At 35.3% G+C, this 26,350-nt stretch overlaps 1 protein-coding gene across 1 annotated transcript; it reads right to left on the bottom strand.

Annotated features, from left to right (window-relative positions):
• Positions 1 to 118: 118 nt before the first annotated feature.
• Positions 119 to 23,646, bottom strand: LOC110713125 (probable serine/threonine protein kinase IREH1). Its single transcript, XM_021891590.1, has 18 exons — positions 22,765 to 23,646; positions 18,760 to 18,830; positions 18,478 to 18,660; positions 17,034 to 18,389; positions 10,964 to 11,136; positions 10,453 to 10,699; positions 10,194 to 10,286; positions 9,977 to 10,117; positions 9,796 to 9,888; positions 8,522 to 8,726; positions 8,041 to 8,126; positions 3,946 to 4,034; positions 2,843 to 2,894; positions 2,694 to 2,750; positions 2,433 to 2,606; positions 2,270 to 2,347; positions 485 to 633; positions 119 to 401 (listed from the first exon to the last, which is right to left on the bottom strand). Exons 1-17 carry the CDS (start codon positions 23,387 to 23,389, stop codon positions 550 to 552), a joined length of 3,807 nt encoding a protein of 1,268 aa, XP_021747282.1. The 5' UTR covers positions 23,390 to 23,646; the 3' UTR covers positions 119 to 401; positions 485 to 549.
• Positions 23,647 to 26,350: the final 2,704 nt, after the last annotated feature.

Raw genomic sequence — 26,350 nt, 5'->3', positions numbered from 1 at the left:
AAACCAATTTTTCAGGTCATTAACCATTGTTCAATTACAATGGTGAGTCAATTGATAATGACAAAGGTAGTTAAAACCAATTTTACCAAGTAAATTGGTGGGGTTTACACAACTAAAATTTGGACATTTGGTAAATGGGGATGTTTTTTTCATTGATGTTGCAAACAAATGTAGCACATGTGCAGGCAAATTCAACAATATGCATACATTATTACACCCTCATGCCCCCCTCTCTAACCCAAATTCTTCCATAAGAAAATTATCAATGGTTGTTAACATTCTAAGTTCCGGAATTGAACAAAAAACCTCAACGACATCGGCAACCCCTCAATACAAAATTTGTTGCAGTGTATGAGGTTAGACACATTCCGTTGTATGTTCTCTAATAGCTGCTTCTATTTCTGCAAAATTACAATCACGCTTGTAATGAAACAATGGCAGGTATGAATATAATTAAAGCTTATGAATGTAGATAAGATCATACATTTACAGGTTGTACAATCAAACAGGGAATCCCAGGGCGTTCTTGACTCAGGGAATACATGGTAGTCAAACGTTTGAATTTGGGGGCGGATCATCTTTCCAACCTTTGCTAAGTAAATCAATGTTGATTGAAGCAAGCTGAGAGAGATTCTAGAGAAAACAATAAAGAGAAACACAGGAGAATGAGAATGAAGTAATGAACCATGGTAATTTCCTCCTTGCAAACATATAACAAATTGCAACCTATACTTCTACAAAACTTGCAGGAAAAAAAAAAAAAAAAAAAAAAAAAAAAAAAAAAAAAAAAAAGAATTGGTTAAATGGGAGACCGGAGACCATAACATTTAAGTTTAACCAATTATTGTGAGCTACTCATGCTAGAGTTGATTCAAAAAAAATTGAACTTACATCCAATCAAAACTTGAGAGATTCCCTGACTTGTACAATTTCACACATGATAAATCTCCCATAAACATTGAATATAGCCTGTCTTAATCATATTTCCTACTTTAACCGTGTATTTCTTTATTCCAAATTTAGTGTCAGCAATATAAAATAGGCATCCTAGATCAGGCAGGTTTTAACCATCCTTGGCATTACAACAAACCCAAGAAAACCTGAATATACCCCATACAGTGATAGAGGGTGGATAAGCACCGTAGTCTTTGGATTATAGGTTGTTGATTTGGTCCATGAGCTATTCTCTCCCTCTCTCCCCCCTCCCCCACCCCCCCAACCCCCCCAACCCCATGCCCCATTTTCTCCCAAATATAGTTTCTTGTCTTTTTAGATCTAGCAATGGCATGTCAGTTTATACAAAAAAGAGAATTTTATTACTTTGTTGCCCATGTTGTGGGGGGGGGGGGGGGGGGGGAGGAAAAAAAAAACCTACTCTTAATGCAAGTTAATCCCCAAAACTGCATCACCCTATTCCCCTTCTACCAACACCTTACTCCCAACAATTATCATTGCCACGACCATTCACCCCACTAGCCTCAGCCAAACACCAGTGAACCACACCACCCAGTGCCATTGGCCTGCACAACCCACAAAATTTTCCCGCGGAAAACCCCACCATTATATTCAACCTTCCATCGATCTCAATCACTTATAACCATCATCACAACAGCCCTACCATTCACAAATAAAATTCTACACTAAGATGGGTGAAACCTGGAACTATTCAGATCAATTCACCTCTAAAAGTTAATACTCGATGTTAGTCACTTTACTCACTTAGTCCAATCATATACGCATCATAAAAAGTATTTTTCAAAATAAAATTAGCAAGCAGCCACTGATTTTGATAACTTAGTGATCAAATATAGCAAAAAATTCACCCAAAACTTCAAATTACATCATCTTTTTTTTTTCTTTGTTAAGGGTTCATTAATCATTTACACTATATTTCATAAGAATTTCTGGTTGAACCAAATAACATTTTAGAGGCAATGCAAGAAAGATTAAAAGCCACATGATGTCAAACAATCGAGTATCAAGAATATACACTCCTCAATTTTCCTAGGTTCTACTCACTTTCTGTTTTCATCTGTTTTTTTAATTTCCACTGACTTATTAATTAATTCCTTTGATGGCATTCAATTCAATTTTGTCCCAATTTTAGAGAAAGAGACTATATACTAATACAATTTTTAGACAGGGTAAGAAATACGTCCTAGCAATTCTGGGTGCAATGTCTGTTCAAAAGGTTTATATTTTTCCTCCTGTGCTTCAATAATCAATAAAAATAAATAAATTCACAGATATGCTGGAGCCAAGAACACACCTTGAAGGAGAAATTACTAAAGGAGTAATTAATAGCTGAGCCAGATTCAAACTCTGTCAATCCACTGCATTCATCTCCCTGATGACAATATTACCAACATCAATACATTAGAAGTCAAGGATAATGATGACAAAGTAACAAGCTCCAGTTCAACAGACATTACCAATTCATCTTGTTTGTCACTCAGATAGCCACTGCTCCCACTAGCAGAACCATCATCACTGCTGTCTTCAAATTCACTAGCTGCATTAACATGGTCATCTGAATGATTCCAAGAATAACGACTTGTGAAGTAACTCGTATCATCCGCACTCTCTGAAGCAGGAACAAATGCTGCCTGAGGTATTTAAAACATCAGATAGCGTATACACATTTAATAAGTAACAATAGTCATAGGCGTTTAAGATCAACTTAAATGTTGCACCTTCTGCCTAGCCAGCGTGTCCCAGTTAATATCTCTGAAGAAAGGATGTGCCTTCACCTAAATTGTAAATTTATGGGATTAGGGGATGATACATTCACAGGAAATTAAAAAGAAAGATATTTAAAAGCCTAGATGAAACACAGTATTACCTCTGATGCTCCTTTAGCTCCAAGTCTCTGATTAGGATCTTCAGTCAATAATCTGAATTATAATGGCCACAAACACATTTGATTGTAAGAAAAAGTATTAGTAGAAAAGATCAGAATTGATCAAAGCTTTTCCATTATAGCTATTTATAGAACTCATGGCATGGTCTTATAACTTGATTATATCATCAAACCAAACATGTTAACCACTCTGGTGACTGGTCTTTATAAATTGTAAGCTTATAACAACACGGATAGAATAAAGCAACTGCACCACAAATTAAAAAAAAAAAAAATCTGTATACTTCTCAATTTTTATAACCCTATCAAAAAGCATGGTCACAGAAACTCTGATTCACTATAAATGTTAGCTAATACAATTCCACACTCACATAGAAAGCTATAAACAGTATTCTATACAGACCATTACAATTAGATGAAATAAACTCCCCAAAAACCTATGAAGCAGAAAACTCTTGTTAGCTGTTGGCATTAAACTCTGTCTTTTTTATGTGAGCCTGGTGCTGATTACACATATAATTACACAAATGTGCACTCACACACACCCACCCACCCATCTCTTATTTTTTTTTTAAATAACTTTTCTCTTGGTACAACAACAAAAACAAAAGTCCTATTGATTTGGTTGGCTAACATGAATCGTCAAGATTGCCTCAGAATATACTCGCCAATAAATCATCAAAGACCGATTTAAACAGTCTTGCCTTTCTCACATATAAACTTTGTAGCCTCTGCTAAATTTAGTGAGGATATGCTGGAATTTTTAACCATAATCAAATTGTTTTAAATACGAACTTTACTTAGAATCAGTATATCATGCAATTATGACTCTGATGAGCTTGGTCCCCACAAATCTACTGTTAGATTGCAAACATGGTAACAGGAAAAATAAAAACAACTACAAAAAAAAAAATAATTAAAAAATAAAAAAAAAAAAAAAAAAAAATCAAAACAAAAACAAAAAAACAAAAAAAAAACAAAAAAAAACTTGAGGTATGCTTAATCCTGACAACATTATTTAACATGATAGACAGACAGAACACCATCTGATCATAAACAAAGCCAAATAACTTCTTGTTACTTACTTGTCTATAAGATCTGCTGCTTCAGAGCTCATTTCATCTGGAACACGAGGCCAGGGAATATTGCGATTGAGAATATTATCAAAGATTATCTACAAGAGAAATAAATTTGTTAAAATGAGGCAATAACAATGAAACTGCCCATGGAAAACATGAATTCTTCAAAACCAAGAAAGACTTAACGTGTGTTCATGTCCATGTAATGAGGAGCAATCACATGCACAAAACTGCATGAAATGACCAAAATCTAGAAGAGACTAACACTAAAAAAAAAAAAAATTATATTCCTTTAAATGGTTATTCTACAAATTTGAATGCTTAGTTTTAAAAGACACAAGGAAACCAAGGCGCTAAAGTCCTCTTTTTTTTTTCCCACTCATGATCTGCATGGGATTCCTTTGTCAAAGGTGAACAAAAGCCCTAAATATTTGTTTCTCATATTAATATACTTATTTGTAGATCTATGGCTTCAATAATTAAAGATTTGATGTAGTTGTGCCCGACAGTAAATTACCATATCTTACCGGAATTTTGTACCAATTGACAGTTTGGTAATAAAGGAGACCCGCATAATTCTTTACCAACGACCCAACTTCTTGGTATCCCAAGACTAGATGGGGTTGGACACCGACACTACTTACATTGAAAATAAGGTGTGTGCACAAATACACTAGTCTAGGGATTCAAGTTTGGTACTCAATGGCCCAACCCATGTTAAAAACAGATTTGGGGCTTCCAGTCCAGTACAAGTAAAACCAAAATGTTCTAGTCTGGACCAAAAACCCGTTTTACACGGAATATAACTCTTTTCTTTTTTTTTTTTTTTTGGGGGGGGGGGGGGGGAAGAGAGAGAAGCATATTTAAGACAATTATTCAATTAATGCTCACTATTTTCCCTCTTGCCAACAGTTTGACACTCAAAACTCCTTCATTCTCTCTCCTTTTTATATAATTTGAAGTACTGCTTTATTTGCATGTACACCTCTTTCTTTCTCTGTCTCTCTTAAGTTTTTCCTCTTATACTCCATTAAAAATCATCATTTCTAAGTTCTCGAGTTCTTCAATGGAGCTAAATCATTCACGTGAATCTTCTAGAAGATTTGAAAAGGAAAAATCGTGACTAAAGCAATCTAGATTGGCAAAAAGACTTTACAATTGCAACTTAAAGTTGGGTAATTTTGAGATTCGCTTCTTAAACCTTCACATTTCAGTTCTTTCTACCAAATCGCTAGATTTCTAGAAGCTAATTTTTTTATTCCAAATTCAATTATTTTAGTGAATTATGTTATTTAAGTATATTTGTGATCCATTTATGAAGCGTTTAATGATTCCTTAGTTAAACTTTAGACAAATTTGTTCATTACAATCGGTAAAAGTATCCATTTTGCGGATTACAACCATCACTTTATATTTTGCAAATCGCAACCAAAAAAGTCACCAAACTATATAAACTACAACAAAAATCCGATTTTTGGCCACTTTCACCGGAATGTGACGTCATTAATCATTTATTGATATAAAAGATAAACCCGAGCCAATATTAGTTTGGGATCATTCATTGATATAATGACGTCATATTCCAGTAAAAATGGCTGAAAATTGGATTTTGGTCGTAGTTTAAAATGTTTAGTAATTTTTTTGGGCGTAATTTGCGGAAAAAAAAGTGATGGTTGTAACCCGCAAAATGGGTAATTTTACGGGTTGTAAGTGGAAGATTTTCTTAAACTTTATAATTGAGGACCTTTTTTCATAAGAACAAGATCGATTAAGATCTAGGCCCCGTTTGGTTTGATGTAAAATGTTTTCATGGAAAATGGTTATTCCTTTTTTTCCATTTCCTTTGGTTGGTTTGTAAAGGAGTGGAAAACAATTTTCCCAAAGGTGGAAAATTACATCCTTACTGATGGAAAACATTTTCCTTTTACAAAGAGAAGCCACATTTTCCTCCTTTTTCCTTGCTCCTTTTACTTTCATCTCATCCATCCTCACATTCCCACTCCTATTTTTTTTAATTTTCTTTTTCTTTGTATGTAACCAAACAAAGGAAAACTAATTTGCAATTGTAATTTTCCTTTAAAATATGTTTTCCAAGAAAACTAATTTTCATTGAAAATGTTTTACATCAAACCAAACGGGGCCCTAGAGTGTTGTGTTTAAAAATTTCATTAATTTGAAATAGCATATAAGGATTATTTGAATTAAGATCTTTCCCCTTTTGTCATATTTTGAGGTTTGCTATACTTAACCATATCTAATTGCGGCTTATTCTTTATTAAAACAACTAAATAAATAAATAAAAATTGAGGTCTATTCCTGGTTTGAATCCGGACCAGACATGAAATTGAGGTCCAATCCAGTCTAGACCAACTATTTACTGGTCAGTCCCGATCTTCGGAATCTTATGATTTACGTTCCGGGGAATCGGGTACAGTCTGGTTAAAGACCGGTGCACAGTCCCAATAGACTTATAAGACCTGAAGTCAACAGCTAATGATGATGATGAAAGTGGTTGAAAAAGTATTTTATTAATAGGGATAAATTTATTTTTCTCTAATGTGTTGTTAAAAACATGTGCGTCTTTTGTATCTCAAACAATGAAGGAAAAAAAGAATGACATTGACACTGCTTGGAGCAAGCAATTCTACATATAATGAATATATGTAGGTCAAAAAAAAAAACCCCACACCACCAAGTGGCTAATATTCTGTAGTTCTAACACATATTTTCTCCTTCTTGACCAGAACGAACACACCATATCAAGCATAGAAATTCCATTCTGTATTTTCACACCCATACTAAAATGATGCGGCTCCGGTTAGTTGGGTATGGACATATTAGGTCCAGCTTATAGATATTGTTAATATGACATCCCCCTAACCCAGTCTAAAAGTATTAAAATAAAGAGAAATAAAGTCTGCCTTGATTGAAGCTTTTCAAGTCTGAAAACATGCATGGACACTATTTCTAGTCTGCTTCAAAGGACTGTTTCATTTATAAGGAAGATATTTATCTTTCCATGATGCTAATTTTAAATTATAATTCAAAAAAAAATAAAAAACTAATAAAATAAAATGACATATATAAAATTGTAAGCAAAGCAGTGGAGGTGGATGCATCAAAATCACATGCGAACAATATAATAGGAGCAAGTGGGTGTTGATTAGATTAGATAGATGCCTTTCTTTCTTGGTTCTTCGTTGTTTTAAAATCTACAGTTTTTTTTCAAGGCAATTTATAAATCTACAGTTAGCACGTCACCACTAGCTGTATGTGTTATTATCTTTACACTTTATTTGATTTAATGTTGCCACTTAATTAGTATCTACTATCTTCACCAAGTCATTGGTGCAAATATGCAGTGTTTTTTGAAACCAAAACAAGATATTGGAATTAAGACACTAGAAAAACAGTTCTCTATAGTCAGATTTCAAGATTAGCATGACTATTTGCAAGTGTTACTAATTTTAATTTCAATAGACAATTCCTACATATACCTCATCTGCTTTATGATATTGGTACCAATTTTTTTTCCAGTGACCAAGAAAGTTGCACAGGATTCTTATTTTTTCTTTGTAAACCTCATTTTCATATTGATTTCTTTGTGTATCAATAAAGTTATGGAGACATAGGGAGAAGAAAAGGAAGACAAAGGCTAAGGTTTCTGTTGTTTTATTCAATTCTTTTACTTTTTGACTTTTAGCCGTTCTTGCATAATAAAATTCTTCAAATTTTCTGATGTATTCCAGCATAAACAATTACACATAATATTAGATGATGAGCCCCATTTTTTTTTGCAAAAATACTCAAAGACCAGGTTATGCCTACGTCACATTCGACATATTGCAGAAACATTGTAATCCATTAGCCAAACAATTTTCCTAGGACACAAGGTATTATCTGAAACCAGAAAATACACTTCCAAAAAGAAGTATATTCTTTTCCACGACTCTCAAAGGAGGACTAATCCTCTAGCCTTTACAATGACCAACTCTTACAGATAAATAAGCCATATTGCAGGAGCCAACTAGTCCTGCCCATATTGAAGGTGAAATACAAAGAGAATATAACCAAATTAAATTATAAAAAGTAAAAAATTACCTGGGGATGTTCAGCATTGAAGGGAGGGATTCCAACAATGAGTTCGAATAGAATAACTCCAACAGACCACCAATCAGCCGTAGCTCCTAAAAACAAAGATTTAAATAATAATAATAATGAATAAAAACCCAGATACCACATTAATCAATAATTTTTGAAAATTCAAGCTAAAGTAAATGCGAAATAAAGATACAGGAAAATCAAGTATCAACACAGTGCATTTCTCAATCTATTTTATGTATCCATCCAAAAAACAGAGTAAAATGTTCAATTAAATAGATTATTCTACAAGAACTATTGCACAGTTCCACAGCTTTATACTACTAGCTGCAAATAATTTGCCCATGCATCTGGCTACACCCAATGGACCAGAAAGTTGATGACCATTAAACCATTTAGTTGAAAACTACATTTGATACCTCATATAAATCAGGCAGATTTCTATATTCAGGATATAAAGTAAAAGATAAGGAAGATAAACCATGTCCTGTTCCCAAAAGAATCTCAGGTGCCAAATAGTCAGGTGTTCCAACTGCAGAACGCTTCTTCCTTCTTTCCTGCTGCTTCTCTGAAGCAGATAATTGCGGTTGATCATCTTCAAAAATGGCTGTCCCACTAACAGCAGGGCCAGATAAATCATCAGTGCTGTTGATGAGACCAACTTTTGATAGCCCAAAGTCTGTCAACTGACCAAATGTGGAAAAAATGCAGTAAGTTTCAACAACAACAACAACAAAGCCTGAGTCCCAAAATGATTTGGGGTCAGCTAACATGAATCGTCATAAGAAATCGTACATATAAAGAAAAGGACATAACAAAATAATCATTTAAAAGAGTTTGGAAAAGGTGAGTAAAGTGATTAAACGAAAGAGCTTTGAATAATTAAGGGAATTTTAAAAGAGAACCAAGAATAAATTCAAAAAAAATTTTAAGAGAGTGGTTAACACGTTGAAGTAGAAAACATAAATGTTTGAGAAAACTTTAGCAAAGGAAAAAAGTTCATACAACATTGGTAGGCTAAGAAAAAATTAAATACGAAATTAAATATAGAAAGTATAAATTTAGAGAGTATATAAACAATGCAGTGAGATTCAAGAGACGTTATTATCTAATACTTCATATAGACATTATTTATTTGTTCTAAATTTCTGATAGTTAAAAATCTGATTTGGCTTAAATATCCTAAACTATATAGAGAAGTAATGAAACTAAGATTGGTGTGATCTCAACCGACGGGTATGTAGGGAGTCACTGTCAAAAAGATGCAATCGCATATAGATGATGCAATTTGTTCGTCTAAAATTTGAATATCTTTCAAATTCTGAATAATTCTCTAATTTAAGCATGATAAATAAATGTGAAGAAGAGCAGAATTTTTTAGGAGAGGAGAAATAAATGATAAGTAGAATGGAAGGAAGGAGTTGTTACAACATGTTCCATTGTTAATTTAGAAGAGCAACTTTAGTCATTCTGTAATTAGTGCACTAAAGCATTATGAATTGATTAGATTTTAACGTACAAATAATCACGTCTATAAAAGATTAGAATATAACTTTAAAAGTTTTATTTTTCTTATGTTTTTGTATATTCTTCACATTGTGGTTCTTTGCTTTTCACAAACCCAAAGGCAAATTATAAGAGTAACAAATATAATTAGAAGCCATATTTTCCATACAAGCTCCATCAGGTTAGGTATGCTTCAAATATGTGCAAATTGAGTTTAAAAATTGAACGGACACAATAATCATTTTATACCTTGATATGACCATCATGGGCAATTAATAGATTGTCCGGCTTGAGATCACGATGAACCACATGAAGAGAGTGCAAATATTCTAAAGCAAGGACCTGAAAAATATCCAAGGCTCTCAAGAGGCAATCTTGCATTTATAACGAAATTTAACCAGAAGATAAAAGATATAAGGAAAAAACTAACCACTTCGGCTATATAGACCCGAGCAACATCTTCTTCTAAGCAGCCTAAATTCCTTAACAGTGAATACAGATCTCCTCCATTCAAATACTCCATAACCAAATACAAGTTTTCACGACAAGTAAATGAATAAAAGAACCGAACCTGATAGTAACAAGTAGAGATTAAAGAGATTATCATTCACTGAAGGGAAGAGGAAAAATAAGATAGACCTGCTCACCACAAAAGGATTGCGGACAGAAATCAAAATATTGCGTTCTGCCAAAATACTCTCCACAGCGTTCTTGCGAATCATATCTGCCTTAGCCAAAACCTACATAAATAGCAAAATTTAATTTAGTAATTGATGGCTTTCAAATTTTACATGTGACAATGTCAAAAACAACGAGATTGAAACACCAATAGAAGTACCACAAAATTCAAATAAATCAAAAACATCAGACTATACATACATTCAAAATGACAAAGAAAAAGGGTACCTTTATAGCAAAAAGATCTCCTGTTGTTCGTTTCTTAGCCAAGAAAACCCGACCAAATGCCCCACGACTAATAGGTTTCATAATCTCAAAGTCATCAATTGACGTGCGATCCTTGGCAGAATGAATAGGGCTGGTTCTTAAACTACGTATGACATCATCTTCCAAAGGTGCATCTTCATCAATTACAGTACTTACAAGATCAATTTTCTCATTATCAACCAGCTCCACTAGTTGTAGGTATTTTTCTCTGAAGAAATTAAGGCAGTGATGAAGGGTGTAATTATAAATGAACAAAACAGCTGAGTATCAATAACATTTAAGCTACTTAAAGCATCAGCACCATATAATCAATAAGCATAGCTCCTAATACTCAAACATCAGCAGAACCATAGCTGCTTCTTCAATTGAAAATTCGAGTCATACCCCCAGTACAAACACACACACACACACATACACACACACACACAAACAAACAAACAAACAAACAAACAAAAAGAAAGAAAAGACTGACCGAATCAACTTCTCAATTCGGGCTCCAAAAGTCTCTACAGTGAGTGCATCAAATTTCCGACGGCCAATGACAACGCTCAAATCCTCCAGACATGTGAGTAAATAGTTCATTGAACGATCATCTTCAGACAGCGCATTTGCTGAACATCGAGCAATGTCTGCCAGTTCAGACATCTGCATCATACAAAAAAAAATTTAGGGATAGAATAACCTAAAAATTTATATCAGTATGTTAAACATTTTCACGGCATTGTAAAACTACTGAATAATTGGACAATGCTAAGTAACAAGCATCTGTGAGTGTAGTCAAGCTTGAGGGAACTTTTATTTTTAAATTTGTACCCCCCCCCCCTTTTTTTATATATATAATTAAATAAGATTTTGGCAAAAGTAATACTATCACTATAAAAAAAAAAGGAAGTTGCTTTCCTTAGGTAGGTAAGAAGACCTCTCAAGAGCCTTAACCCAACCAGATTTTGGGCCAAGACTACTCAAGATTGGAGAGATCAAGGAGATTAAAATAGAAAACCTTGGGAAACATTAAATTAAAGCATTTCAAAGCGAGACTATTAGAGGCTATGATAAAGTAAAATGGAAAGCCCTAAAGTAGAAAATTATGAATTTTTACCAAGTATTATCAAGCAAATCGACAAGGAACATTATGAGGCAGAAAAGGTTCAGTACTTCGGTGCACTTTATAATATTAGCAGAAAAGACATAAACCACAATATAATACGACAATTTTTAATTGAATTAAACTTAGACCTACCAACATTATTCCACAATTTAGTTTTACATCCACAATCAAAATAGTATTCTTAAAATTAGAAGTTACTTTTAGCAAAAGTCAGATGAACTCACCTCCAAGACTTGCTTTATAAGCTAAGGAAATAAAATGATGATTTTTGAATTCCCTATTTAGTATCATTATTCAACATAGAAAGAACGGAGATTTGGATAGCAGCAATTTATGTAGTCTATGAATCAATACTCTTTCACTCTCAAATCTCAATTTCAAATTCTATCTTCAAAAGGATAAGAGACTTTTACAGTTTTGCTATGGAGATTTCCAAAGAGAAAGAGAGAAGGTAGGGAAACTGCATTGTGTATATGTTTTGGCATGAGAGATATGTATTATTGTTAATTATCCGAAAGATTTACATTAGATATTGTGTTACTTTGCTTTTATGTAAAAAGTTGTACATGTGCTATTTCATTTCCTACAAAGTCTATACGGCCTCCAAACATTTTTTTTATATCGTTAAGAATTAGACTACGTTTAGTTCACCTTATTTTTACTTATTTGACATGAACTTATTTTTTGATAACACTTTGACCTTATATGTACGTTAATCCATACGAAAAAAATATACTTCCTCCATTCTTTAATTATTGCACCACTTTCCTTTCAAGGAAGTTTCACAAATATTGAACCATATCAATTTTAGGAAACAACATATCTCCGTTCACAATGTAAATACCCAATATACACTTACATTTAACACTTCATTCTTTAGTTTATGTTTACATCACATGGATAATTTTGTATTTGACCCCTCTCTATCTTCCTTTGTCACACTACCAAAAAATGTGAGCCCATGTGCAATAAATAAAAGAATGGCTTAAGTACTTGTTAGATTTGTAATAATGTGTATGGTGTTAATATGTACTTAATACATTTTCCCATTACATAATTTAAAGATATCTAGCAATTAAAAATTGCACATATAGCAATAATGTATGATCAGAACTTAATTTTTCTAATCTAGTCCAAACTTATTTTTTCTATTCTCATATGAAATAAGTAAATTGAAGAGTTCAAAATAATAATTGGAGTTCATCAAGGTTCTACATTTAGTCTTAAACTTTTTCCAATAGTCATGGAAGAATTGACGAGCTCGATTCAAGATGATATACCATGGTGCATGATTTTTGCTAACAATTAAAGGTGTGGAAAGTAAGTTGGAATTGTGGAGACAGACTTTGGAGTCCCGTGGCTTAAAGGTGAGGGAAATAAGACGGCATATCTCGAATGTGAGGTTGGAATTCTATCCGTTGGGGTTTAAACGCCGATTCGGGTGTTTTGAGGGTGCCAACGGTGGGGATGTGAAGGGGAGAGGGGTTGTCGGCGGTAGTTGCAAAGTTCAGTGGCTGGGTAAGGGTTTAGGTTTTTATTTTTTTTTATTTTTCTTTTTTTTAAAACCAATCCATGAGTACTTAGAGCACTCACATCAATGAGCATTTGTTTGCTCATGAGCAAATTGATGAGCAAAAATAGTAAAAATGTTACTACATCTATGAGCAATATAAAATATGCTCATGCGCAAGTTAGAATTTGCTCATAGGATGAGCAAAATTGAAGATGAACAGTAAATACGTGGGCCCCAACATTCATCCAAAATTGATGAGCAAAAATGGTAAAAATGTTACTACATCAATGAGCAAAATAAAATATGCTCATGACCAATTCAATTATTTTTTGATCTCTAGTGATATAAAATTTCCTCACCAAAAATGCTCATGAGCAAATTTGGTTTGGAAGCGAGAGAGTGACTAGAGAGAGAATGAGCAAATTTTTTTTGCTCACTAATGTGAGTGCTCTTAGTGGGTCCCACTAACGGATTTCATCCAAAAATCCGTTAGTTGGTGGTGAAATCAAATTTTTTGGTTTTTGTGTGGTGTTATAATAAAAATTTGAGATAATGTGATTTTATAATCAATTTTCTAAAAAATTTGCGCCTCATATTCAAGAGGTGTGCGCTTTCGCTTTGCGCTTAGGCTGCAGGGACCCTCTCTACGCATCGAGCCTCGCGCTTTTTAAAACTAAGTGAAAAATTTTTAAATTATCACCCAAAAATGTGTCCATTTTCAAAATAACCACCCGTTTAATTTTATTTTCCCTTAAATTAAAAAAATATTCAGACTACCACCCACTTCAAAATTCCGGTGGATTTTTCTTATGTGGGCCCCACCCAACGAGTAGTAGTGGCAATTCAAACAGCAAGCATTTGGTTTTTTTAGTTGTTTTCTTTTGGTTTTAGGTTGTCTTGTACTCAATAAACTGGTGTAAGGGAGAGGTGGAGTGAAGACATGGCCGTTGATTATAATGCTTAGACATAGCCTGTACTAGTCGTTGGATGAGTCCTCATAACAAAAATCCATCGGAATTTTGAAATGGGTGATAATTTGAGTAGATTTTTAATTTAAGGGGTGGTAAAAATGTAAAATAAAATAAAAAATTAAACGAGTGGTTATTTTGACAATGAATACATTTTTTGGTGATAATTTAAAATTTTTCCAAATAAAGTTCCAAATTAGTTGACATGTAATCCTTTTTAAAAAGTTTCTTGTTTATTGATGCGTTTTATTTTGGTTCACTTTTTAATACTTCCTCCGTTCTTTTATTATTGCACCACTTGCCTTTTTAAGAAGTTTCACAAATATTGCACCATTTCCTCTTTAGGAAAAAAATTATTTGTGTTCACACTACAAATACCCAACATACCCTACCTTTTTCACACTTACTTTTTAATTTATCAATATGTCACATGGGCAATTTTGTATTTTTACCTTTCTCTCTCTTACTTTTTTCCACTACCAAATATTTATACCCAACCCCTATGGTGCAATAATATAAAAACGGAGAAAGTATGTTAAATTGTCGATTTTACACTCATCCTCACCTTGATCTCTCTTCTCCCTTCTCCATAACAAATTCAGTTCTCACTTTCACCCACTTAACCCAAGACCTCCTCTCGTAGGCGTCATAGCCACCACTAAACACACCATCACATTTTCTAACTCCTACCTTACAACCACCACTCCAAGTCAACATTGGAACGGAGGACGTAAGAAAAAATACATTTTTGTATTTTTATCATTTTGCAATTTTTTCCTGCCATTTTCTTGCTTTTAGGATTGACACCTACTCCCCATATCTGAGATATAGACAATTTCTGTGTTACTCAGAGACCAAATAAAACAGTATCACTAGAGTATCATATGATTTGCCAATGAAGAAGCTGGAAGTGAATTGTTCTTGCACTACAAGACTGCTATTGTTTTAATGGCATTAGCAATTTAGGGTTTTAGTAATGGAGAGGACATGCCGTATGCCCTTCTAGGTCTCACAGCACTTGAAAATTCCAATGCAAGATTAGAAAGCTAAAAGAAGTGGAAAACAGGCTGGTAAGGCAGACTATGGTGTTGTGGTCAGGAAAAGAAAACAAATTTTGTGTGCTGTGGTGGGAGTAATGACATATCTCTTTCAATTAGTTGTTACATTAAGCTTCTTTGTGGGATATAGTAACATTCTTTACTATTCTATGGAATGAACGCATTTGAGTTAAGCCTAGAATGTGCATTTAAGATGTTAAATTAAAGTGGAGCTCTCTTTTAATTTCCTCTATAGCTCAAATCTTCCTATGGATATGTCATCTTTCTTCTTGAAAGTATTTTTTATCCTTTTTCTTCTGTAGTTGAAGGCAGCCCACTTCCTCTTCTGATTTTAGTAATCACGTAACTCCTTTTCCCTCTTTCCTAATTTTTTTTAATAATATTTTAATGTTATTTAATTATTAAATTTATATAGTTATATTTTAGGTTATTTCCCTATGTTCAATACCAAGACAGCTGTAGAATAATTAAAATAGAAAATTTTTAAAAAGTGTGCCTCATGCACAAGAGGCACGCGCCTCCGCCTTGCACCTCACGCCTAGGCTCCAGGAACCCTTTGCGCCTCGGTGCGCCTTGCACCTTTCAAAGCTAAGCTCCCAAAACAATCAGGAATCAAGATTCAAGACATGCAAAGGGAATGGATCCTAGAGTAATCCATTATTTCTCCAATGAAACGAGAGGCAGCCAATCTCTAAGGATTTCCAGCTTGTCCTATTCGAAACTAGGGCAAGGGAAGATTTCGAGCTTCTCTAATAAATCCGTTGGCTCGTGGATGATTGTACAAATGAGGGAAAAGACTACTCAGGATAGGCATTTGTTAACTTACAAGGGTACGGACTCCAAAAATCTACAATTTTTGTTCATGCCTCATAGGAAGATGAGTCCAAGAGAGAGGAGACATGACAAAAAATCAAAGAGGAAAAAGGTCAAGCCCTCTCAGAAGTGGTCAACCAGTTTGTTAGCCCTACACTTCTGTTGTTGAGAGGTTTGATGAGCCCACGTTTTCACGTCTAATTGATAAAAGCAATGAAGATTCAAGCATTGAGGATGGGAGTGAAGTTCCAGCGAGAGACTATTCTACCACTATTAATGCTGAAGGGGAATCTGTTTTTTCTAATGAAGAAGACCCTATGGCGTTTGATCTAGGCCAGATATAGTGTATCGCAGGTTGTGCAGGTCCAAGAAGCGCAAAGGAACAAACACCAAGCATCTTATAGCTAATGCCTGCGATGGAATTCGTCATCCCCTAATTTGTATTCCTTAGCAAGTTATGAAAGTTGTACCACCCATCCCCCGATATAGTCCTAGTGTTAGTTTGGTTAAGAGAACTACGCTCTCTCCTTGTTGTATTAGTCTTTGAGTCTGTTAGGAGCTAGTCTCCTTTTCTGACATAAAAAATAAAATTAAAAAAAAAAATTAAATTAAATTAAAAAATTAATAAAATAAAAAAAATAAAAAAAAAAACATCACAAATGACTTGTTACAGCCACAACAGTGTTCTGATTTTCATACAAATGAATTTCTTCTTTTCTAGCCCTATTTTTGGAGGGCCTCATTCTTCTAATCCTAACGGAAAGCTTTTTTTTACAGATTCTCAGTTTTTGAGGTGGCAAGTGCCTTTATTTTTCTTTGATCGGCATACTGTTATCCTTTTCTTGGTGTTTACGCACCTGTGTTTCAAGTAATCAGTCATGTGCCAAATATCATAGAGCACAACAATACCAACCTACCTAAGTGCAAATTTGTGGTTTCTACCTAAGTAGTAATGTAACTAATCAGTACTCAGCAAGCTTAACAGTGGAGCATTACCTCATATAAGAAGCAATGAGGTGCAAAAAAGAAAGGCATGTAAACAGACAGCATGAATATGAGGTTTACAAAACTGAGAAAATTACCTGAGGATGATCTTCGTGTTCTGAATAACCACCTTTACTAGATAGAAGCAAATCTATTTGGCTGGTTCTTGGTGTCATTAAAGGAGACCTAGGAGTCATGCTACCAGCAGATGATGTTGTCATTCCTTGATCAGATTTTGGGCCAAAACGAGTCTTACAAGACATAGATGATAAACCTTTCAAATCATCCATGAATACAGCATTATCAGTGTCAGGAAAAGAGTCCAGCATGTCCTCTGATCCCCTGCGAGACCAGTCACTAAGTTTTGGAGAAAAAACATCAGACTCTTCAGTAACACTCGAATTTGATACTTTTGCAGCATCAGGGCTCCCAATTGCAGGTTGAAAATCCTTTTGTGGAGGACATTCAATCATTTTTTCTAAAGTGTCAGCAATTCTTAAAAGGCGTTCATTGACACTTAAGCCCTTCTGATCACATCTATCAGCAACTGCACATACTTTTGAATGATCTTCTACATGTAAAGTTAGAACCTCTTCCTCACATATTCGGCATATTATGGAACTCTCATCTGATACACTTGGCTGGTCTCCCCAGTAACCCCAGGAATTTTTCTGTCGGTGTTTAGACGAAGCACAAGTTTGTGCAACTGAATCTTTGGAAGAAAGGGCCTCAGATCCCTTTATAGAAGACGGATCCGTATCTAATATTTCACTTTTGTTGGATATGTTTATATGCTCCAATTTACTATCACTCTGCTCGATTTCAAGCGGAACTTCTGTTTTTTTAACACCAGGCGAAGGGAGTTTTTTCCAGGAAGTAATCCGCTCCCTCCCAGAAGGAGATTCAGTTATCTTTGTCGCTTCAACAGGAGTGAATATATCTGAAGTACGCAAACTGTGACCATGTTGTTCTTGACTAAAGGATTTTTGTGCAGATGGTCCCCTTGAAATCTTTCCAGAAACACTACTTTTTCTATCTTTTCCAGGAGGAAGCCTTTTTTCTGCAAACTGTAAAATTGTTGATTGGCGCAGCTGAAGGGCATGTCCATCTTCTGCTAATCCACTTTCCTTGTGAAATTGCAACAATCTGGTACATCGCGTTAGTATAAAAAGCATCCGCGTATGAAGCTGCTTCAGAGTACCTGGAGGCAACTCCTGACGCCTGTCATCCAATTCCTGAACTATGCTTTCACACTGAAGCCAGAACTCATTTGGTTGTGTCATAGCACAACTCCGAGCTAGGATCAATAAGTCCTCAATAGTTTCCTGCCACCCAGGTTGATTTTCTGTGTTCTTTTCTAAGAGACCGACTAGATCGGCTGCGAAAACAGCTAAGTCAGAGTCTACTTCTTCCTTGGCTTTCTCAAACCTTCCTCGTATCATGATTAAAACTTCCTACATGAAATATCAATTTCTAAAAGTAAATAAGTACTGAAAAATTATACCATCAGGAATGAGTGAGACTACAGCACATAATAGTTACCTCCAGATTATTTAAACCACGTGGCTTCCAAAATGGAAAAGGCCGTACTCCCTTAGAATTCAACTCATGGGAAAAGCTTTTTATATCTGCTGGATTTCTTTTCCTTGGCCCACTTGTAACACGAAGAATGGCTTGAAAACGAGGAGATTCAGATTCCTTTGGAGTTTCACAATCAAAAGCCATCTGAAGAATATAATATTATAATTCAATAAGATATAACGAAAAAAGAAAAACAACATAGCGCTTCTAATATGCAGAGTGATGAGAGAGGAAACTAACAACCTGTCCTTCAGGAGTACAAATATCTGGACTTTGTATGCTTCCTGACTGCTCCCAGGATGAATTTAAATTTCCTGCATAGAAGGTACAGACTTAGTAGGATAGGTGGAAATAATCACATGTCACTCCATCAACTAAGAAGTAATGACGACATGCAACATGGGCTACATGGCACATAAAGGTATAGAGCATAGGAATAAATTCATTTCATATCCTATAGAATTCTCAAAATGTTATAAATATTCAGGTCTATGTCATTCATTATGCCGCCATGTTTGTCAGACATTGGTGGACTACCCATACCTACTCCTATTCCCATGCCCCTACCCCCACCCCCCCTCCCCCCTAAAAATAGAATAGAGAGATAGAGGTATGTTTAAATGCACAATGATAATAGAGCTTGCCTGCAAGCAAAGCATAAAATTGTGCATTCGTTGAGGTTGTTGTATAGGTGAAAAAAGTGTTAGGTTAAGATCATAGATCGAAATTGGGGTTTTGGTTGCAATAGTAGTAGTAGTTGTGGATCCACAGTAGCGGGAAGGATGTGGACATCAGGAAACTGATTGTAGCTGAACTAATACAATTTTGGGTATTTTCCTCTTTTTAAATGAATGTTTTGAAAAATATTTTGGTAAACTTTTTTTTTCCATAGTAAAATAATTCTTCTATTTATTTGAAAACAGCATAAAACAGAAAATTAATTTCCTTTTAATGAAAAGAAAAAAGGTCCAAATCATGGTGACAACTAAAGTACAAAAAATAAAGATCTGTTCTTTTCAGCTGATTTCCACTAAACTTATCATACAAAGCTTTATATATTAAAGTTAGTTTGTCTACACTTATATTTGATCTTATCAAAACTCATTTTGTGTTAAATAAGTCATAACAGAGTAAGACCTAAATCCTCCTTTTAGATAGGTTGTCATCATGAAAGTCTTCATCTCAGCCTTTTTAACTAGTACCAGAACAAACAAAGGCTACACTAGGAAGCTAATTTTGATTATTCTAAGGAATAATGAATGACACAAACTCCTTTCTTAATTCTTTAAGTTCAGCACTTCTTTCTCCCCTTCCTTCCCCCCCCCCTCCTCCCCCTCTGCTCTCCCCCTATATCAGAAGAGCTAACTTGAGCAAATTATAAGAAAAAATAAGCCTAAATAATTCAACATAATTTTGGAACAACTCTGCCTTATGTGATGCACGTGCCTTCACTTTACACATTGGCATTGGACTTGAGCACAAAAAGATAGACCCTGGGTTGACTCAGCACCATGAATAACCATGTTCCTGACATTGGGGCTGTTTGGCATTCCATCAAAAGGAAAAAGAATCAAGAAAGAAAAGCAAGGGGAAAATTCAAGAAAGGGAACTTGATATTTTTTTTTTGCTTGGTCAAAGCAAGGTATGCAATATTACCTTGTCATACGTTTGGTTGTAAATATGTAAAATTCTGTGGAAAACTACAATCAACCAAAAAAAATACGTAAATAAAAACATTTATTAAAATATATTATATAGCAAAGTAAATGGTTGTTTGTTATATGATACCTGGTGTCTTAAGCAAAAACTGCCAAGTCAACACCAGATTTTTAAGTTAAAGGCTGTAATCCGACAAAAGGTAAAATTTTACAAAAATATTGATACAAGAAAGTTTTTTTATGAAAGTTTTTGAAAGGAGTTCCTAAAGATAAAAACACAATTTATTTTTTTTCTGTTTACTGGGCTATTGCATATGAGTCACAAAACTGACAATCATAACAAAGCACATGCCCATCACTAATTCAACCCTATCATAAATTATCTCCTCATCTCAACATTATAAACCACAATGCAACCCCACTTCCACATGCTGACATGCATGTTGTCATCACTCCCCTTATTACAACCATTGCAACCTCCTCCGCTAGCAAATAAGCTGTAGGTGGTCACATTTAATCATCAAATGGGACAATCTAAAGCTGTAACTCTATGGTGTTGAGTTGATTCTTGAGTACTTCTATTCCTTTTCCTCTTCTTTGAAAAATTTCTAAAATGGGTGTCTAAGAGGAAAAGTAGGTTTGACAAGAACACCGTCGTGGTACAAATCAAGGTCGTGATCTATTGCCTATTAAACCTGTATACCCAAATACGTCAAATGACCACATAAATAGGAAGCGTATGAAATTTTTCTTTTAAACTCTCCTAGATGCCAATACAGTAAAATAATAAATTGAAAAGTCTTGTGACACAAATCAGAACCACATTGTTACATTAGCAGACACATTTGAAAATTGTCGAAATTCAAAGAAAACACTATATAACTCTCTAGTATGAGCACGCGCGCGCGCACACACACACTTGCTCACATTAGCTTTTAGCCTCCCACCCCTTTCGTTGTCGAAAGGTAAGAAAAGGGGAAGTCGGGCAGCAGAAAAGTAAAAAGAGTAGCTTGCACTTTTTTCCGACGCTTTAACATTTGAAGGTTTTAAATTATCAGAGGGAGAATATACAGATGCAATTCCATTTCCACCTCTTCTCATTTTGATATCCAAAAAAAAAAACTCATCACGCCGAATTCCATTCCCTCCAATCTCATTCAAAGACATCCCAAGACTGCATATAGAGAACCTAATAATCAACGACGCACCATAATAAAAAACGGTTTTTCTACCAAATCCCTTGATCTTTCGAAAAATTCACCTAATACCCTCAAGTTTTTCAAAATTCACCAAATACCACTGACGTTTGTTATTATTCACACCGTGACCTCAAAATACTCTTGACGTTAAAGGTCCATTAGCAATAAAATTTAATTCACCAAATGCCATAACTTTGTTAAATAATCACACAATATACCTCTATTTTTTTAGGTACAACGAGTAGCTTGAAATTTAGAAACGTAACCGTTAATTTTGGTTTTCACCTATTTTTGCATAAATACTCACCATATAGCAATCCTTTTATTTGCTTAACCACAAATTTTAATACCATGAGTTATATGTCTAAAACCTGTTCCTCAATACGTAAGAGTTAAAAACAACCTCCATTCATAAAAAGAAGTAAAAGAAGTGTTGGAGACCCGGCAAATAGAGAAAAAAAAGGGGTCAAATTAAGTAGATATGATAATTTTGCGGGCTTGGACAGGAAACAAACCGGGTTTATAGTTCATATATTTTCCATCAGGCTTAATATAGCAAACTCAAGCCCCTTTTATGCAGGATTGACAATTTGTTCATAGGTCTGGGCTAGTCCACAAGCTAACGGAACGGGCTCAGAGCTTCTAGTTGTAATTTTTCTCCAACAACTGCAATATGTTTTACAACTCTTACATAAAAGTACTCATACATTGAGGAAGATGATTTGGACATATAACTCGTGATGTTAAAATTGTGGTTAAGCAAATAAGAAGACTGCTATGTGTTTAGTATTTATGCAAAAAAGGGTAAGAATCAAAATTAACCGCTAGTTTCCTAAATTTCAAACTAGTCGTTGTAACTCAAAAAATAGAGGTATTTCATGTAATTATTTAACAAATTTAGGGCATTTAGTGAATTAAATTTTATTGCTATTTGCTAACGGACCTCATAGGTCACCGTAGGAATAATAACAAACGTTAGTGGTTAGTGGTATTTGGTGAATTTTGAAGAACTTAAGGGTATTTGGTGAATTTTGCAAAAGGTCAAGGGCATTTGGTGAAACAACCGTAATAAAAACCATCGTCGTCATCATCATCAACCTTAACAGCCACCATTACTAACACCATAAAATCATCTAGCACAAAGCAACTTAAAATAGAAACAAAGTTGCCCACTTCCTATTATTTCTTGGAAAATCATCCATGTCAAAGACTGACAATACGACACGGCTAAAAAAAACCAACCAGGTAGGATTGTACTACATGCTACTATCCATAACTACAAGAATTACAAAAATGTACATAGTTACATAACTACAGGGTAAACAATTCTCTCCTCCGTTGATCAAATCATCACATAGTTACACAATTATAAGCAAGTAAGAAACCCTTACCTACTCCTCCAGACGACAGTCTAGACCGCGGCAACTGGCCTACATTTAACAAACTCGGGCTCGGGGCAGTCCCACCGCTCTCGGGCGACATGCTATCAGAATTACTTCCACTCTCAACAACATTATCCAACCAACCCATCTCCTTTTTCCCACTACCCTTACTACTGGAGCCACTCCCATCACTAGGAATCGCAGCACCAGGCTTAGAAAGATTACTAGACCCAAGCACAACACCGCTCTTTTCGGGTCGAAACCCAAAAAAGCTCTCCTGAGGCAACGGCCCTGATCTCGTCTTAATCTTGTTCAAACCCAAAGACGAAGCAAGAATCGGCGACACCGAAGCCGACGGTGACCCTGAATTGGTCTTAATCCCAGGATCAATTCGAGCTTCCTTACCTTTACCATCCTTTTTTTTGGTAACAACTGAATGTTTCGAATTACTACTACTATTGTTAGTAGCTGAAACAGTAGAATTACTATTACTAGTATTATTAATTGAATCTTTTTCAGATGATTTACCCTTCTTCTTCTCGGATCTACTGGGTGAATTGAAACGACGAGGACTGTTGGATCCATCAGAGTCTGATGATTTCTTCGAGGAGAAAAATCTGCCTTTAAATACCATTTTTTTTTTTTTGGGAAAGTCGAAAAAAGGGGTAATCGGAAAGTATTACTACATCATAGCCGGAAAAATGGGGAGTTTTGTTGTGAAAATAGGAGGAGAGTAGAAAATGGTGGGTGGAGTTGGTCGTCTCCAAAGTTTCAAAGATTGGACAAGATTGGTACAGAGTATAGAATAGATAGCAGATAGAAAAAACGAGAGAGAGAAGACGGTGATGCGCGTTTACAGCATATCTGCTGTGATTTCAGATTAATGCGTCAGTCTTACTATTTAGGGAATGATGGACCGCTACCCGGTATAAGCTACCCCATTCAATACCAAGTGACGTCAGATTTTTTTTTTAAATATATTTTATTTAGGGTAAATAACAGTACTTAATGACTCAGTAACAGTTTTTGATAGATTATTAACGGTACCTTAATTTAAAATAACAGTTTTTAATAATACACTGATTTTTACTATAATTCGATCTGATAATTACTTAAATGACTTTTATTGATACTAGTTATCACTACTCTACTACTTATACATAGAGATTTATGGCGAGAGTTAAAGGATTTTGCTACGTCTCATAATAAACCTTGGATGATTGCCGGGGATTTTAATGATACTAGGTTCTAGGGGTGTTCAAAAAACCCGACCCGATTGTCCCGACCCCATTTCCCGATGACCCGGCAAATACCCGATGGGAAATTTGGGGAAAAAACTGTTTTTTCGGGACGGGTACCCGACCCGGGAAAATTACATGTTACCCGGGTCGGGACATGTGCCGCATTTTTTAATACTCGGGTACCCGAATTCCCGAAAATAAATTAGTATTAAAAAAAAATCTCTACTAAGCCCAGCCCACAATCCCCACATGCCCCTTTTGTTTTGAAACAAAATTAGGGTTTCTTCCTCACAATCGTCGCTCGCCTCTCTCTCTCTTCCTCTCTCTGAGCTTCCTCTCTGTTCCTGCCTCTCTCTCTCTCTCTTCCTTCCTTCTTCTTCCTTGAGTTCCTTCTTTGTTCTTCATACTTCTCTATCCTCAAACTCTCAAACCTCTTCTCAATCGCTGCTTCGCCTAACTCCGTCGTCGCTGCTGATTCTCAAATTTCTTTATCTCGACCTTGCTTATAATACAATATTTACCCTTGAATTTGTGGCTCGTGGTTCTTACTCGCATCATGGGTCCAGTTTTGTTTGATTTATGAAGGAGTGGGTGGTTCAATTTTGTGAGGGGTTCTTCATTTTTCTGGGTTATAATCGAAGAAACATGGTGGTTGATTTTGGGTCTTCAATTTCTGGGTTAGAATTGTGGTGCTGTTGACGGTAGATTTTCGTCGGATTTGAGTAAGAATGGTGGGAATTGAAAGGTGAAAGCAAGACATATGTGAATGATGGTTGGTGTTGATAATGATGGCTGATGTTGGTGATGAATTAAGGCTGTGAGCTACGAAATCTGGGCTTCTTTTTTTTTTCTTTTTTTTTATATAATGTTCAATATAGTAAGATCTATTTTTAGTTGTAATTGTATGTAATTTTAGTTGTACTTACTTTTTCTAATTATGTGAAGTTTGGGTAAATAAATTCTAGATTGTTTATAATTTCACATTTTGGGCAAATTACTGTCATATCAAATTCGAGTACCCTATGACCCGACCCGAGAAAATCGGGTACCCGAAATCCAGGTACCCGGTCTTCTCGGGTCAGGTCACGGGTCGAGTTTCAAACTACCCAAAGATCTGAGTACCCGTTGTTTCGGGTACCCGAAAACCCGGGTACCCGGATTTGAACACCCCTACAGGTTCTCTTATGAACGAAGTACAAGCTGTCCGGAAACATCAAGAATGATGGCTCGGTTCAATGAATGGGTGGAGGACATGAACCTCCTTGAAATAGAGTTCAGTGGTCCGCACCATACATGGGCAAGAGGGAACTCAGTCCAAACTTATACTAGTGCAAGGCTCGACAGAGCCCTGTGAAATGGAGATTGGAGTCTCCGTTTTGCAAATGCAGGGGCGAAAAATCTTCTAGCAATTCAGTCAGATCATTGCCCCATCATTATTGCTCAATTATCCGCTATTAGCCTATTAATAAGCCTTTCAAGTTCCAAGCAGCCTGCTAACGCATGAGCATTTTCGTAAGTTTGTTGAGGATAAATGGAATAAAACCGAGTCCCTAATTCCCCAATTGAAGAGAGTTGCTATTGATCTTCAAGAGTGGAATAAAAATGTGTTTCATAATATTTTTTAAAAAAAGAGGAATCTCATGGCTCGAATTGCAGGAGTACAAAGAAGTCTATCTCAACAAAAATCCAGAGATTTAATTAAACTTGAGTCGAAGCTCCGAAAGGAACTTGATGATGTCCTTGAATAAGAAGAAATACTTTGGTACCAAAAGTCGAGAGTTGAGTGGATTCGAGATGGGGATCGTAACACATCTTTTTTCCATATAAGTACAATAGCACGACGGTAGAGAAACAACATCACTTTCATCAAGGACATCTCGAACGGATAATGGCTTTATGACAAACAACAAGTCCAAAATAATATTGTGAATTATTTTTAAAATCTTTTTGAAGATGAAGATCAACAAACCATAGGGCCATTGCCAACGGATATCTTCCCGGAATTCACTAATAGGGATTGGGACATGCTCTCAAGGCCCTTTGCGAGGAGTGAGGTGGAAAAAGCGGTGTTTGAAATAGGTGTTATGAAAGCATGGGGTCCGGATGGTTTACAAGCTCTTTTCTACCAAAAGCACTGGGACATTGTTACTGAAAATGTCTATCGACTAGCTCTTGATGTTTTGAATGGGAAGGGCCTCCCCAATAATTTGAATGATACGTTTATTGTGCTTATTCCAAAAGTGGACACTCCGGAACTTGCAACTCAATTCCGACCTATTAGTCTCTGCAATGTAGCTTACAAAATTATAACAAAGACTATTGTCAACAGAATCAAACCGATGATGTCTCACCTT

The sequence above is a fragment of the Chenopodium quinoa genome, unplaced genomic scaffold (genome assembly GCF_001683475.1).
Source record: "Chenopodium quinoa cultivar QQ74 unplaced genomic scaffold, ASM168347v1, whole genome shotgun sequence".
Lineage (NCBI taxonomy): Eukaryota > Viridiplantae > Streptophyta > Magnoliopsida > Caryophyllales > Amaranthaceae > Chenopodium > Chenopodium quinoa.
The sequence above is the reverse complement of the archived record's forward strand: the minus strand, read 5'-3'. Positions and strand labels throughout refer to the sequence as shown.

Excerpts from the sequence above, each read along its gene's own strand:
- LOC110713125 (XM_021891590.1), bottom strand. The coding sequence starts at position 23,389 with ATGGTATTTAAAGGCAGATTTTTCTCCTCGAAGAAATCATCAGACTCT. Across the intron at positions 18,390-18,477 it reads GTGGTTTAAATAATCTGGAG|GAAGTTTTAATCATGATACG; the intron begins GTAACTATTATG and ends TATTTCATGTAG. Across the intron at positions 9,889-9,976 it reads GGGTCTATATAGCCGAAGTG|GTCCTTGCTTTAGAATATTT; the intron begins GTTAGTTTTTTC and ends GATATTTTTCAG.